This window comes from Theropithecus gelada, chromosome 1 (assembly GCF_003255815.1).
Source record: "Theropithecus gelada isolate Dixy chromosome 1, Tgel_1.0, whole genome shotgun sequence".
In the NCBI taxonomy this organism is placed as follows: Eukaryota; Metazoa; Chordata; class Mammalia; order Primates; family Cercopithecidae; genus Theropithecus; species Theropithecus gelada.
In genome coordinates, this window is record NC_037668.1 from 49056808 (window position 1) to 49071442 (window position 14635).

Genomic DNA, 14635 nt, shown 5'->3' on the forward strand with positions numbered 1-14635 from the left:
GAGGCTCCCCCTGCAGAGTGCTGAGGGAAGTGCTGGAGGAGGTGGTTGGCAAACACCTCAGATGCACAGAGCATGCGCCACCCTCCCCGACCGCTTTCTGTACTTGGCATCTAGGCTTGGCGCAGAGCGAGGTGGCCTGGGGCAGAACATGTCCTTTTCGTAGCATGGCGGAAGGCTGTGTACCTGCAAAGCAGCCATGCCCCACCCCCCACCCCTGCCTGGGCACTGCAGGCCCCAGGCATGGTGTCTGTGGGCCCCGCTATCCCCTCCTCTGTGATCTCCCTCCCGTGCCTGCCTGCTGCTGTCTCTCCTGCCACCAGTCCTCTGGCTTCAGTCCTTTGCCCACAGAGTTGGTTTGGGGCATCATGACTGTCCTGGAGCCTCAGGGACCCCCAGGGAAGCTTTGGCTCCAGAACCCAGACCCTCGGGGTTTCTGATTCCAGCTCTGCTCTGTGGCCTTGAGTAAGTGACAGAAGGTCAGCGCCTCACCCTCCTTGCCTGTAAAATGGGGCTGGCGATAGGGCACGTAGTGAGATGAGGCAGGCAGAGGGCCTGCTCTCGACCAGGCCGTGCTTGGGGAGCAGAGCGCTTTGTGGTGGCAGCCATCCAGGTGAACAGGTCTCTGGGAAATCCCAGAGCACATGGCGGCTTGACCGAGTGGGCAGGGAAGGGTCCATCCGTTCGCAGTTCCAGCCCCTCATCTGCCCCACTTGCCTATCTCTGTCCCGCAGTCCATCCATCCCATTTGCTCCCCCTCCCCATAACCATAGCTCTTGACTGACATTCACTCAGCACCTACCACATCCCAGCCTCCGTTTTACGCCCTTGTGTGTATTAAGGCATCCTTACAACAATGCAGTGGCTTCTATTAGATGTGGAGGGGTGAGGTCACCTGCCCTGAGCTGCCCAGCTGGTGAGGGGCAGAGGCAGGATCGGAACCCAGGCAGCCTGGCTCCAGCATCCATCTTCACTGTTGCTGAGCTGTCTCTTCAGCCACCCACCCTCTGACCCCGTCATCCTTCCACCTAGTGACGTTCCCTGGCCACCCGTGCTGGCCTCTGCCAGCCACGGGACTGCTGCCATCAGCAGAGCAGGATTCCAGCTCCCTAGGAGCTCATCGTGGCAAGGGGGTGACAACCCACGATTCTCTAAGGCTCTGATGAATGCCACCAAGGGCTTCACGGCACTGGGCTCTGGGAGCTTGGGGAGGAGCCGAAACTGCTCTCTGGGCTGGAGTAGGGTAGGGAGAGGGCAGGGGGAGGGATTCATTGGTTGGACAGCATGGAACATTCTAGGCTGAGAAGCACGGTGTGCAGAGGTTCGGAGGCTGGGAGCGCTCAGCGGACAGCTGGCTTCTCATCAGAGCCGTAAAGATACAGTGGCTTGGCATCAGGCCTCTGGGGCACTTCTGCATCTGTTTCCTGCCAGGATGGGGTGCTGTCAGCAGCTAGAAGTCTGAGCCTTGCTATATCCCCAGCACTGGCCCACTGCCCTCTAGGGAAGTCCTTCCTTGGATCTGACCTGCAGCCCACTCTGAAACCACCACACATTCCTGCCCAAGCACTTCATCCAGCTCTTCATGACAGCCATAAATAACTTCCTCCAGTAATGAATACAGTCCTAGCCAGCAAGGCTTGCCAGAGATGCTGGGCTTGGTGGAGAGAGGAATTCCATGTCCCGTCCCTATGACTCTGCAGCTGAAATGTTACTGGGTTGGTCTTCAGCAGGGCTCCCTCCCTAGGCAGCTATGCAGGTGCCCCCCAGCCCCTGCCTCATTCCCCATGCCCACCAGGGACACAAGGGTGACTCAGCACTCCTTTCTAGCCACAGCTCCTTGGAAGAGCCCAGAAGGCCCAGCTGAGAGGCTAGGGGATGCTGGCTCCAGGCTGACTCAGTTCCCTGTGAGTGTCTGGTGGGGAACAGCTGGGAGATGCAGGGTCTGCTTGTAGTGGTTCCTCTCACCGGGCAAGGCTTTCCTCCTCTTTGGGCCTCAGTCTTCCCATTTGGACAATGGGATGATCTCTAAGACAAAGTTTCCCAAATGAATCTGCTCAGAAAATGACTTGTTAAAAATATAGCTTCCAGCCAGGCACAGTGGCTCACGCCTGTAATCCCAGCACTTTGGGAGGCCGAGGTGGGCAGATCACGTGAGGCCAGGAGTTCAAGATCAGCCTGGTCAACATGGTGAAACCCTGTCTCTACTAAAAACAAAAATTAGCCAGGGATGGTGGTGGGCGCCTGCAATCCCAGCTACTAGGGAGGCTAAGGCATGAGAATCGCTTGAACTTGGGAGGCGGAGGTTGCAGTGAGCTGAGATCGCGCCACTGCACTCCAGCTTGGGCGACAGAGCAAGATTCCATCCTCCCCACCTTCCCCCCAAAAAAATACAGCTTCCAGCTGGGCACAGTGGCTTATGCCTGTAATCCAAGCATTTTGGGAGGCTGAGGCAGGAAGATCACTTGAACCCAGGAGTTCAAGACTAGCCTGGGCAACATAGTGAGACCCCACCTCTATTTTAAAAATGTAGGTATTAACCAAATGTGGTAATGTATGCCTGTAGTTCCAGCTACTTGGGAGGCCGAGGCGGGAGGATCGCTTGAGGCTGTAGTGAACTGTGATCGTGCTACTGCACTCCAACCTGGGCAACAGGGTAAGACCCTGTCTCAAAACAAAAAATAAAAAATAGCTTCCCAGGCCCTGACCGGGGAGATTCTGACTTAGTAGGTCTGGGGTAGGAGAAGTAGGAATTTATTTAGGGGGTTGTTGTCTCTCTAATCTCTCTTTTTAAACTTGAATATAGTCACATCCCTCCACTAAGCCCTTTTTTCCCCAACATTCCCTTTATTGAAATCTCATCAGCTCCTCCCCAGAAACCTCGTGATATAGACAGAGTAGGGACAATTAGCCCCTCGATAACTTTTCACAAAAGTACAGATGTTTAACTACCTCTCAGGTCACGATAAAAAGCATTTCTGGCTGGGCAGAAATACTGTAGTCCCAGCTACTCGGGAGCCTGAGGCATGAGAAGCGCTCGAACCTGGGAGGTGGAGGTTGTGGTGAGCCGAGATCGCGCCATTGCACTGCAGCCTTGGCGACGGGCGAAACTCCATCTGGAAAAAAAAAAAAAGAACATTTCCATTGCCCCAGGAAGTTCCTTCATGCACTGCCTAGTCAATCCTCCTCCCAAGATAACCACTTGGGAATAAGGCTTTTTCCATAAGCACCTCAAGTGATTTTTGTAGTCCGGGGCATTTGGGAAATCACAAAAGACCTTCCCAGCCCAGACAGTCTGGGACAGTCTGGGGCTGCGTGCTCTAGACCAGGGGCTCCCTAAGGGCAAATACTTGACCCTGTGAGTCCTGCCAGGTACAAGCTGGGGCATAGCAGGTGATGCTTCCTGGGGGCACATCAGTTTATTAGGCTGCATGGTAGAGCCTTGGAGGGTGTCCTTGGAGCAGGCCTGGGGGCTGGATGGGGAAGGCCCCCGGCTGAGCTGATGTGGAGAGAGCTTGGCACAGGGATGTCCCTGGGTAGGTCCCATATGGAGGCCTGTGTAGGGCCTGGCCCAGTGCGTGCCATCGATGTGACCCTGGGCCATCTTCACCACGGTCAACTGGTCCTCCATTTTCTTACCTGTAGAGGGGGACAGCTCTGTCTCACTCTCAGGGTTGTTAATGAGGACACAGCAGGTCAGGTGTGCCACAGTCAGCACCTGGTGCACCGTAGCTCTTGAATGGGAAACCAATGTTAGACGCCGAAGGAAACAGCTTTGGAGGCGCAGGGACTGACCCGGCCTCACACACCTGGGAAGGGTGGAGCCTGGGCTTGGATCAGATTTGCTGGCTGTGTGAAGGTTGACCCAGTGACTTCACTGCTAGGCCTTGGTTTCAAAATGTGGTGACTGAGAGTGGTGCTAAGGCCCTAAGTTTGGGTCACGCTCTCACCGAAGTGAGAACCTGACCAAAAAGGGGGAATTTTAAAACAAAATTATGAGCTGGCTGTGGTGGTTCACACCTGTAATCCTAGCACTTTGGGAGGCCGAGGCAGGTGGATTGCCTGAGCTCAGGAGTTCAAGAACAGCCTGGGCAACATGGTGAAACCCCACCTCTACTAAAAAATACAGAAAATCAGCTGGGCATGATGGCATGCGCCTATGGTCCCAGCTACTCAGGAGGCTGAGGCACGAGAATTGCTTGAACCTGGAAGGCGGAGGTTGCAGTGAGCCAAGATCATGCCACTGCATGCCAGCCCGAGCAACAAAGCGAAACTGTCTCAAACAAAAGCAAAATTATGAGAGGCTATTGTTTGGACTAAACGCATACTCTAGGCCCCAACAGACCAGACGAAACCTAAATAGAGTCACTTGTGCTAAATGTGATATCATCAAACTAAAACTTTAAAAAGAACACATAAATGCTAAAACCAGGTTTGGTTTTGTTTTGTCTTCTTGTAAACAGGACATTCCAACATTTAAAAAAATACCTTCTAACCCTTAAAAAAAAAACCTAAAGTCTTTATTCCCACCTTACAGAACCCACTGTCCTGCTGTTTCCCAGTGGGTTTCAAGACCAAATTAGTACATTTACAATGGTGATAGTGACATCAGTGACTCAAGTTTTGGTCAATATCTCAAAAAAATTTTTTTTTTTTTTCCTTTGAGACAGAGTCTCACTCTGTCGCCCAGGCTGGAGTGCAGTGGCCAGATCTCGGCTCACTGCAAGCTCCGCCTCCCGGGTTTACGCCATTCTCCTGCCTCAGCCTCCCGAGTAGCTGGGAATACAGGTGCCCGCCACCTCGCCCGGCTAGTTTTTTTGTATTTTTTAGTAGAGACGGAGTTTCACCGTGTTAGCCAGGATGGTCTCTACCTCCTGACCTCGTGATCCACCCGTCTCGGCCTCCCAAAGTGCTGGGATTACAGGCTTGAGCCACCGCGCCCGGTCTACAAAATTTAAAAAATAACTAAAAGAAGGGAATTGTTAAATCAAGTCTAGCCTAATGCTGCTTTCTTACATATTTTAAGTTCAGCCTAACGGTTTCTCTGTACATTGTAAACTGTAAGTAATAGAGGTGTAAACAGACCATAGCTTACACTTGTGCCAATCACCAAATTTTTTTTTTTTTTTGGACAGAGTCTCACTCTGTCACCCAGGCTGGAGTGCAGTGTTGTAATTTCAGCTCACTGCAACCTCTACCACCTGGGTTCAAGCGATTCTCCTGCCTCTGCCACCCAGGTAGCTAGGATTACAGGTGCCTGCCACCACGCCCGGCTAATTTTTGTATTTTTAGTAGAGACAGAGTTTCACTATGTTGGCCAGGCTGGTCTCGAACTCCTGACCTCAGGTGATCCACCCTCCTCAGCCTCCCAAAGTGCTGGGATTACAGGAGTGAGCCACCGTGCCCAGCCACCAATTACCAAGTTTTAATCAATCAAATGTAGCCATCTGTTCAAACTGTGTTCAGATGAGACAAGTGCTAAGCTGTAACCAATCTGACTGTACCTCACTTCTGTCTTCTGTACCTCACTTTACTTTTCTGTCCATAAATCTTCTACCAAGTGGCTGCGCTGGTGCCTACTCTGGCTCAGGAGGCTGCCTAATTTGCAGATTGTTCATTGCTGAATTAAACTCTTCTTTTTTTTTTTTTTTTTTTTTTTTTTTTAAGACGGAGTCTTGCTCTGTCGCCCAGGCTGGAGTGCAGTGGCCGGATCTCAGCTCACTGCAAGCTCCGCCTCCCGGGTTTACACCATTCTCCTGCCTCAGCCTCCCGAGTAGCCGGGACTACAGGCGCCCGCCACCACGCCCGGCTAGCTTTCTTGTATTTTTTAGTAGAGACCAGGTTTCACCAGGTTAGCCAGAATGGTCTCAATCTCCTGACTTCGTGATCCGCCCGTCTCGGCCTTCCAAAGTGCTGGGATTACAGCTTGAGCCACCATGCCCGGCCAACTCTTTTTTTATTTTATTTTATTTTATTTTATTTTATTTTATTTTTTATTTTTTTATTTTTATTTTTTTTAAAATTTGATTGAGACAGAGTCTCGTTCTGTTGCCAGACTGGAGTGCGGTGGCACGATCTCAGCTCACTGCAACCTCCAACTCTCTAGTTCAAGCGATTCTCCTGCCTCAGCCTCCTGAGTAGCTGGGATTATAGGCACACATCACCATGCCCAGCTAATTTTTGTATTTTCAGTAGACACGGGGTTTCACCATGTTGGCCAGGATGGTCTCAGTCTCCTGACCTCGTGATCCACACACCTCAGCCTCCCAAAGTGCTGGGATTGCAGGCAACTCTGTTAAATTTAAATCAGCTGAAGTTTTTCTTTTATCAATAGGGCTAATAATCCCCACCCTGCCAGTATCACTAGGATGTTGTGAGGATCTGATGCAATTTGAGTTACGGGAATGTTGAGAAAGAAAAGGGCATAATGGAGTAACAAGATTCGTTTTCCTGTTACGGTGAGGTCAGTGGCCTTTCTGGGGTCAAGAAGAGGGGACTTTCCTTGGCACCAAGAGGGTAAAAGTGTCTCCCCCTGACCTTGGGTATTTTGTGCCATGGGATCTGAGGTGTACCAGGAGGCAGGAAGCATGATTGGAAAAGGCCTGGTCTAACGGTGCACAGCGGTGCCTGTGTCACGTGGCTTGACCTCTCTGGGCCGTTTCTGACTCTGTGAGATGGGAATCATAACCACTCCCTGACTTCATGGGATGTTTTGGGAGAGACTGGATCTGGGTGGGGGGAACAATTTTGGAAGCAGAAAAGACCCCTCCGTGCTGGCAACAGCTCGTCCACCTCCGGCCTGTGTGTGCTGCCTCCTGGGTGACCGCTGGCTTTAGGCCAGCGCCTGGCAGGGCTTGACTAAAGCCTCCCTAGGCTGCTGCTATCTCAGTTCTGAGCTACAGGCCGTGGAGACCAGCAGATTTGGGCTTAAATCCCGGCTCCACCATTGCACCTCTGAGCCTCTGTTTCTCTGCAAATGGGGATACTAGTCTCTAGCCCAGATGGAGCCTGGTACACAGTAGGTGCTCAATAAGAGCAGTTTGTCTTCTTCTGAACATGGGTGCATCCCTCTGGCTGGGGTAAGCACCAACTCAGATTTCTGGGTTCATAGATGGGCTGGAGCAGCTGCTACTGTTAAGGGAAAACCTCTGCTACTAGCCAAGGGGTTCCCTTCCTTCTGTGTTTTTACCCCACAGGGCACCTGGCACAATGTCTAGTACATAGTAGGTGCTTTGTCTACACTGGCTGGTCAGTTACCTCCAAGCTGTCAGAAACTATGTCTGTCCTGTTCCCGACTGTTTCCCTAGAACCTAGCACAGAGATACCCAGCAGGAGCTCCGTAGGTATTTGCGAGTGAGGAATGAATGAACAAAGTTGAATGAACAAGCATCGGGTCCTCCCCTGGGGCTCAAATGGGAGAGGGGAGCTTCGTAGCCTGCTCCCCCTCCCACCCCAGCACCCCATTTCATCCCGCCTGACTAATCCACAAAGATTAACTTAGGGATAAAGCAGGTCACGGCCACTGACCCAGGGCTTTGGAGCTAGTGTGACCGACTGTGCGTGGGGCGTAGTGGCCGCTCCCAGGGGCCCTTTTCGCCTCAAGATGGCCCTCCTGTCCCCCATCCTGGATGTGGTCCTCATGGTGGCCCTCAGCCTCCTCCTTCTGGGGCTGGCCCTGGGCCTCCTTTGTTTCTTCACTTGCCGCCTGGCCAGGCCACTCAGGTAGGGGAACTCACCTGGCCTGACTCCCCACCGCTGCCAAATACCCCGCCCTAAGCTCGTTTGGCTTCCCTTATTCTTGTGGGATGGAGCCAGCGGGGCACTCGTCTCTCTTACTCTTCATGATGGGGAAACTGAGGCCTGAAGAGGTTGAGCCCTGGAGTCAGCCTGGGCTTGAATGGAGTGTGGTCAAAGACTAGCCAGACCCTCTGCTCGGTTTCCTAAACTACAAAACGGGGGCTGTTCATCCTTATTGTGAGATCAGGGATGTAAACAGCATGGGGCTGAGTGTGACATGAGGGCCGAAGAAATGGTAGTGACACGTTTGTCCCGTTCTTCTATCATTTGCCCCAGATCTTCTGAGATGCAGCCCAGGGCTGGCTTTTTGCCCCGCTCCAGGATGCTCCCGGGCCCTCTGCCCAGATTGCTGAATCAGTCCTCAGAGCCAAGGCCGGCCTGGCCCCTCAGCCCCCTCCACTGCACTGCCAAGTAGCTGCTCTTCTGGAGCCACAGCCTAGCCGGGGCTTCTATAATCAGGCTACAGAGGAGCCAGGAGCCTGGCAGAGAAGGGAGGGAGGGGGTGGCGATGGGGCTGACACACACCCGGAGGCCCCATTTTAAGCTGGCAGGACATTGGCGGAGGGTGGTGGGCGGCCGGGGCCCCCGCAGCCCCAAACTGGGCCCCTCCACTTCCAGGGCTGCCAGAGAGCAGCCAGGAGCCTCTGCGAGGGGGAGGGGTCTGAGGGGTGGGGCCAGCAGGGAGGCTCTGGGTTCTGAAGGCTTTCCCAGGTCCCCACCCCCTCCTTGTCCTGAGCAGAGGCTATGGGAGAAGGCACCTGCCTCCAGGCCAAGCCTATCTCAATGTGTATCCCTGGGGCCAAAATTCAGAGCATCCCAGCCTGAACTGGTGGCACTTACGAAACTGCTGCCATGTGCAAGCGCTCGGGATGCAGAGATGGCTAAGATGATGGTCTTTACGCTCATGCAGTTTCAGGCTAGCAGGGAGGAGAGACAAACCAATAACCGAAAGAATAATCATGTGGGGCTGGATGAGCCTTTTGGAGTTCCCGGGTCACTCTACACTTTTCTTTTTCTGTATTCACTCACCTGTTTTGGACCCTAGGTGCAGACAGAGTGGGATGCATTATCTCTCTTAGCATATGACATACCCAAATGAGCTCTCAGTTCTTGTTTCATTTATTCATTTTTTCCTTTGTCCCCGCTCCCTGCCTCCCCACTGCCATTCCCACAGCTCCCCGAAGTCCCTATGCTAATGTACGTAATATGGCCTTGGATTTGTAAGTGTCCTTGTGTGTTACACAGTGTTCTGTCCGTGGGAGTGGTTTGTACTTACGTATACTGCGTTTGATTCTTTACATTCATCACTTGGTCCTCTGCCTTTAGACTCCACCATGCTGCTGTTTTTTTTTGTTTGTTTGTTTTTTGTTTTTTTTTTGTTTTTTTTTGAGACGGAGTCTGGCTCTGTCGCCCGGGCTGGAGTGCAGTGGCCGGATCTCAGCTCACTGCAAGCTCCGCCCCCCGGGTTTACGCCATTCTCCTGCCTCAGCCTCCCGAGTAGCTGGGACTACAGGCGCCCGCCGCCTCGCCCGGCTAGTTTTTTGTATTTTTTAGTAGAGACGGGGTTTCACCGTGTTCGCCAGGATGGTCTCGATCTCCTGACCTCGTGATCCGCCCGTCTCGGCCTCCCAAAGTGCTGGGATTACAGGCTTGAGCCACCGCGCCCGGCCCATGCTGCTGTTTTGACGTCTAGTTTTAATACCACTGCCACACAGACATGGCCTCCACCACTCCTTACTAATTTATTTCGCTAGTTGTGTACAATGAGGCTGCCCCAGCTCCTCACCATCATAAGCCAGCATTAAAAGAAGTTTGCCAAAGCTTTCTCCAGTGAGTATGATGGTTTCTGCAGGTTTTTGGCATAAAGCCTTTATCAGATTAAAGAAATTCTTTTCAATACCCCTCTCCCTTGATGAGCGCGTCAAATTTCATCAGGGTGTTAACCGCCACCTCTGTGCCTGTGATTCCCAAATTTTTACCTCTAACCCAGACTTCTTTCTCAAATGCCAGACTCAAATATTCAGCTGCCTCTTTAGTGTCTCCACTTCTAAAAGACATCTCCAACTCAACATGTCCAAAAACAAGTTCCTGATTGTCGCCACAAAATCTACTCCACCTCACGCCTCAGAAGACCACCCCAAATGCTGAAAGGCTGAATGCTTTTTTCTTTTTCTTTTTCTTTTTTTTTTTTGAGATGGAGTCTTGCTCTGTCGCCCAGGCTGGATTGCAGTAGTGCAATCTCGATCTCAGCTCACTGCAAACTCCACCTCCCGGGTTCAAGCGATTCTCCTGCTTCAGCCTCTCAAGTAACTGGGATAACAGGTGCACACCACCATGCCCGGCTAATTTTTGTATTTTTAGTAGAGAGAGTTTCACCATGTTGGCCGGACTGGTCTCAAATGCCTGACCTTAAGTGATCCACCCGCCTCAGCCTCTCAAAGTGCTGGGAGTACAGGTGTGAGCCGTCGCGCTTGACTCAGTAGTATTTTTATGTACTAGTAATGAACAATTTCAGAAACATTGCCATTTACAATAGTTCCCCAAAAAGCGAAATTCATAGGTATAAATCTGGATTCAGAGTCCAGAGTACTAACCATTACACGATGGAACCTATAGGTATAAACCTAACAAAACATATCCAAGATCTACAGGCGGAAGACTACAGAGTGCTGATAGAACTGAAGAACTCTGACTGAATGAGTGGGCGACTCCACGTGCTAGAGACGTAAACCCTCCCACATTGGTCTGTGGATTTAATACTATACCTATCAAAAACACAGTGGTGGAGGACAGATCAGGGATCGCCAGGTTTAGGGATGGGCGGATTGTGTAACTATAAAGAACGCAAGGGAGATTTTTAGGGTGGCAGAGCTGTTCTGGGTCCTGATGGTGATGGTGGTGGTTACATGAATCTATCCATGTGTCAAACATCAGAACCCTCATTTTACACTTGGGAGCAACAGAAATCCCTCCCTCTGGAGGAGGTGACTGATGGTAACCTGATTGCTAATTCCAGAATCAGGAACCCTGTGGTCAGGTTTCTGCTCTGCAACTTCCTGTCGGTAACCTTGGGCAAGTCACTTGTCCTTCCAGAGCCTTGGTTTTCTCATCTGTAAAAGGAAATGATAGGTCCTTTTCTGTCCACTACATAGTTTATTAGTGAAACATCATGGTGACATTCTTTATAAACTATGGAGTGCAGTACATAGGCTTGCTTTCATTTTGTCGGTGTCCTTTATAGATTGTTCATATAAGCTCCCAAAGAGTAGTATTTGTTTTATTGAAATAAAACACACGTAGAGAAAAATGTGTGCATTATACATTGACAGCTGAACCCACCGTGTAACCAGCACCCACCCACCCAGATCAATCATAAACAGAACCGCACCAGCACCCCAGCAGCCCCTTCCCGTTTCCATACCCTCCACGTGGAGCCTCCATTCCGTTTCCCAACACCCTGGGTTAGTTTTTATACTTTCTATCATCGGAATCACACTGTAAGTGCTCTTGGTTTTAGCTTCCTTTGCTCAAACTTAACTTGTGGGATTCATTCATGTTGTGAGGAGCTGGGGGTCATCCATTCTCCTTGCTGTCTGTGGTGATTTCTGTGTTGTGAACACACACAATGTATCATCCAGCCTGCCGTAGATGGAGGCCGTTTTGAAGCCATTATGAACAGGGCTGATGTGCACATTCTGCTGGAGAGAAACGGGTCCCAGGGCGCAGGTCGGATGATCAGCTTTGGTAGTCCTGCCGGTTTTCCCATGCGCTGTGCCGGTCTACACTCCAACGGCGGGCGGACCTTCCGGTAGTTACGGACCTTCACGAACTCTTGGACTTTCCTGCACACACAGAGGAGAGAATTTTGGATGGCTCTTCCCTTCCCCCCACCTCTTTCCTTAGGGCATTGACGTTCAACTGATGTAAATATTTACTGTGCCAGGCACTAGGAGTGCAGAGACAAACAAGACAAAGTCCTCACTCTTAGAAGCTCCCGGTGAGGCGGCTGAGATGGCCCAGGAAAGAATTATATTACCGTCGAAAAGGGAGGTATTACCTTCAAAACGCGATGTTTGAGGTGGCATGAAGCTCAGTGGTGTTATATTGGAATGAGTGACCATCCTGGAGGCTTCCTGCAGGAGGTGACTTCGTTTTTTTAAGTGATTTTAAATAATAGTTTAATGTATTAGTATTTTGTATTCAGTTAATAACAGTTTTCTGATTTTAGGATTTGCTATAGAAATGTTGGGAAACCTTAAAGTAGAACAAAAAAAAAATGTAGAAATCATCTGAAATTCCAAATTCTACCACTCCCTCACAGTTAAGTGCTGTTAGATGTTAGGTGTGGAGTATTTCCTTTTAATTTCCACTCTGCACCGCCACCCCCAGCCCCTACCCCAGAGCCCTCACTTCTGGCACTGGAGCGCAGCTTGCATGTTTTTAAGGCTGAGTCAAGATCCCTTCTTCTCGTGGTAGTGGTTTCTTTTTCTCTCTTTCTCTCTTTCTCTCTTTCTCTCTCCTCTCCTACTCTCCTTCCTTCCTTCCTTCCTTCCTTCCTTCCTTCCTTCCTTCCTTCCTTCCTTCCTTTTCTCTCTCTCTCTTTTCTTTTACTGTATTTTTAAATTAAAAAGAAAATCTTGAACGGGCATGGCATCTCACGCCTGTAATCCCAGCACTTTGGGAGGCTGAGGCAGGCAGATCACCTGAGGTTGGGAGTTCGAGACCAGCCTGACCAACATGGAGAAAACCCCATCTCTACTAAAAATACAAAATTGGCCAGGCATGGTGGCGCAAGCCTGTAGTCCCAGCTACTCGGGAGGCTGAGGCAGGAGAGTTGCTTGAACGCCGGAGGCGGAGGTTGCGGTGAGCCGAGGTTATGCTGTTGCACTCCAGCCTGGGCAGCAAGAGCAAAAACCCGTCTCAAAAAAAAAAAAAAAACAAAAGAAAAAGAAAAAATCTTTTTCCTTTGAGCTGGAGCTGCAAAGAGAAGAATTTTTAAAAAGAAAATCTATAAAAATTAAAATACAAAAATTTTTCTTAGACACAGGGTCTCGCCGTGTTGCTCAGGCTGGTCTCCAACTCCTGGCCTCAAGCGAACTTCCTCCAACCTCACCTTCCCAAGTAGCTGGGATTACAGGCATGTACCACCATGCCTGGCTTTTTTTCTTTAAACAACTTTTAAAAAATGTTTTATTTTGTTTTTACTTAACATATAATTGTACTAGAGTAGTGTCTTATCTGTCACAACACTTTTCTAATGGTAGAGTGTGTGTTACTGCCGTTTCCCACAACAAATGGTGTCATATCTTGGTCTTGGTTGAAGCAATAACATTTCTCAGTGAAACTCTTGCCATTTAAAATTCTTCGTCTTGTAACTCACGCGCAACAGGGTTAGTACATTTCTCAGCTGCCAGTGAGGTTGTTCGTTGTGATTTAACAGGATGACCACAGTGTAAAAACATTCTTATGCCATTAATACACGCTTGTTTTAGGCTACTTGGAAAATTCAAAAACCTAAAAAAAAGAGGAAATAATCATTTATAGTCCTACCACCCAGAGAAAACCACAGTTAATGTTTTGGTGTATTTCCTTCCAGTTTTTTATTTTCCACCTAAACTCTTCAATTACAATCCAACTTTTTTTTTTTAAAAAAACCATGTTTTAAAAAAAGTATAAAGATAATACTGTATCTCAGCACAAAAGAAAATTTTGGAAATGCAGAAAAGACAATGGAAAAGAAAAATCAGTTGTCTGTGATGTCACCACCCAGAAATAGCCACGCTTCCAGCCAGTCTTTTCACATATGTGACTCCTACCGTTTTTATATCTCTTACCATAAACGACAAGCTCTAGAAGAGAATGTAGCAAATGCAGGGGTCCTGAAAGAAGGGGTGCACGCTTTGTTTTGTCCCTGATGTTCCTGGGGCACAGGTAATTAAAAGGCTGAAGACCGAGTGCTCTAGAACAGGGCTTCTCAAGGTGTGGTCCGCAAAGCAGCAGCCTCTCCTGGGAGCTTATTGGAAATACAATCGGAGCCTCGCGGGTGGGCCGGGAATCTGTTGTAACAAGCCTTTGGGGGAATTCAGATGCTTGCTCTCTTTACAGTTTGAGAAACACTGCACCAGAAGACTGGACTCTGGGAGGTTGGGGGCTTCAGATGAATTGAAAGTGGAAATTCATTTAGGAAATGGGACGGAACCGCTTTGCAGCATGGAACTCGTTGATACCGACACAACTGTTTGCGTGGTTCAGCTTCCTGAGACAGGGACCACCTGGGTTTGGCATCCCAATGTCTAGCCCCATGCCTGGTCTGTAATAGGTGCTCACCGAATACTTGATGAATGAATCAAGGAATGACTAAGTGAGTGAAAAAGGGATTTCTAGAGCCGTGCCCCACATGCCTCTTTTTCTCTTTTTTAAATTTCTAGGATTGGAACATCAGTTAACATCTGACCACTGCCAGCCCACCCCCTCCCACCCGCGTCGATCGCATCTCTGGGCTCCAGGGATAAAGCAGGTCTTGGAGTACACCATGATTTCACCATTCGTAGTACTGGCCATTGGCACCTGCCTTACCAACTCCTTAGTGCCAGGTATGCTTGGGGACACAGGTGGAGGGATGGGGTAGGGTGAGGGCAGTGTCTATGTTCAAGGTCCCAGAACCATGCAAAGTATTTAAGAGCTGAAAACAGTGTTCAGAGCAGGAAACCTCAACCCTGCTACTTGCATGTGTTAATCGGATAGGTCACTCTTTTCCTATATATATATATTTTATTCTTTCTTTCCTTCTTACCCTTCCTTCCTTCCTTCCTTCCTTCCTTCCTTCCTTCCTTCCTTCCTTCCT

The 14635-nt window shown here is 49.8% G+C and overlaps 1 protein-coding gene across 4 annotated transcripts in view; it reads left to right on the plus strand.

Moving 5' to 3' along the window:
* The window catches only part of ALPL (alkaline phosphatase, liver/bone/kidney), a 68820-nt gene that overhangs the window by 30163 nt on the left and 24022 nt on the right, over positions 1-14635 (plus strand). For 2 of the 4 annotated variants that reach the window (XM_025354245.1, XM_025354239.1), the window contains exon 2: positions 14220-14384. The exons of the other annotated variants lie outside the window; for them this stretch is intronic. Coding sequence is in view for 1 of the 2 variants with exons in the window: in XM_025354239.1 (XP_025210024.1) it covers positions 14324-14384 (61 nt within the window). In the remaining variant the exon portion in view is untranslated. The remainder of the gene's footprint in view (positions 1-14219; positions 14385-14635) is intronic. 4 annotated transcript variants of the gene reach the window in all.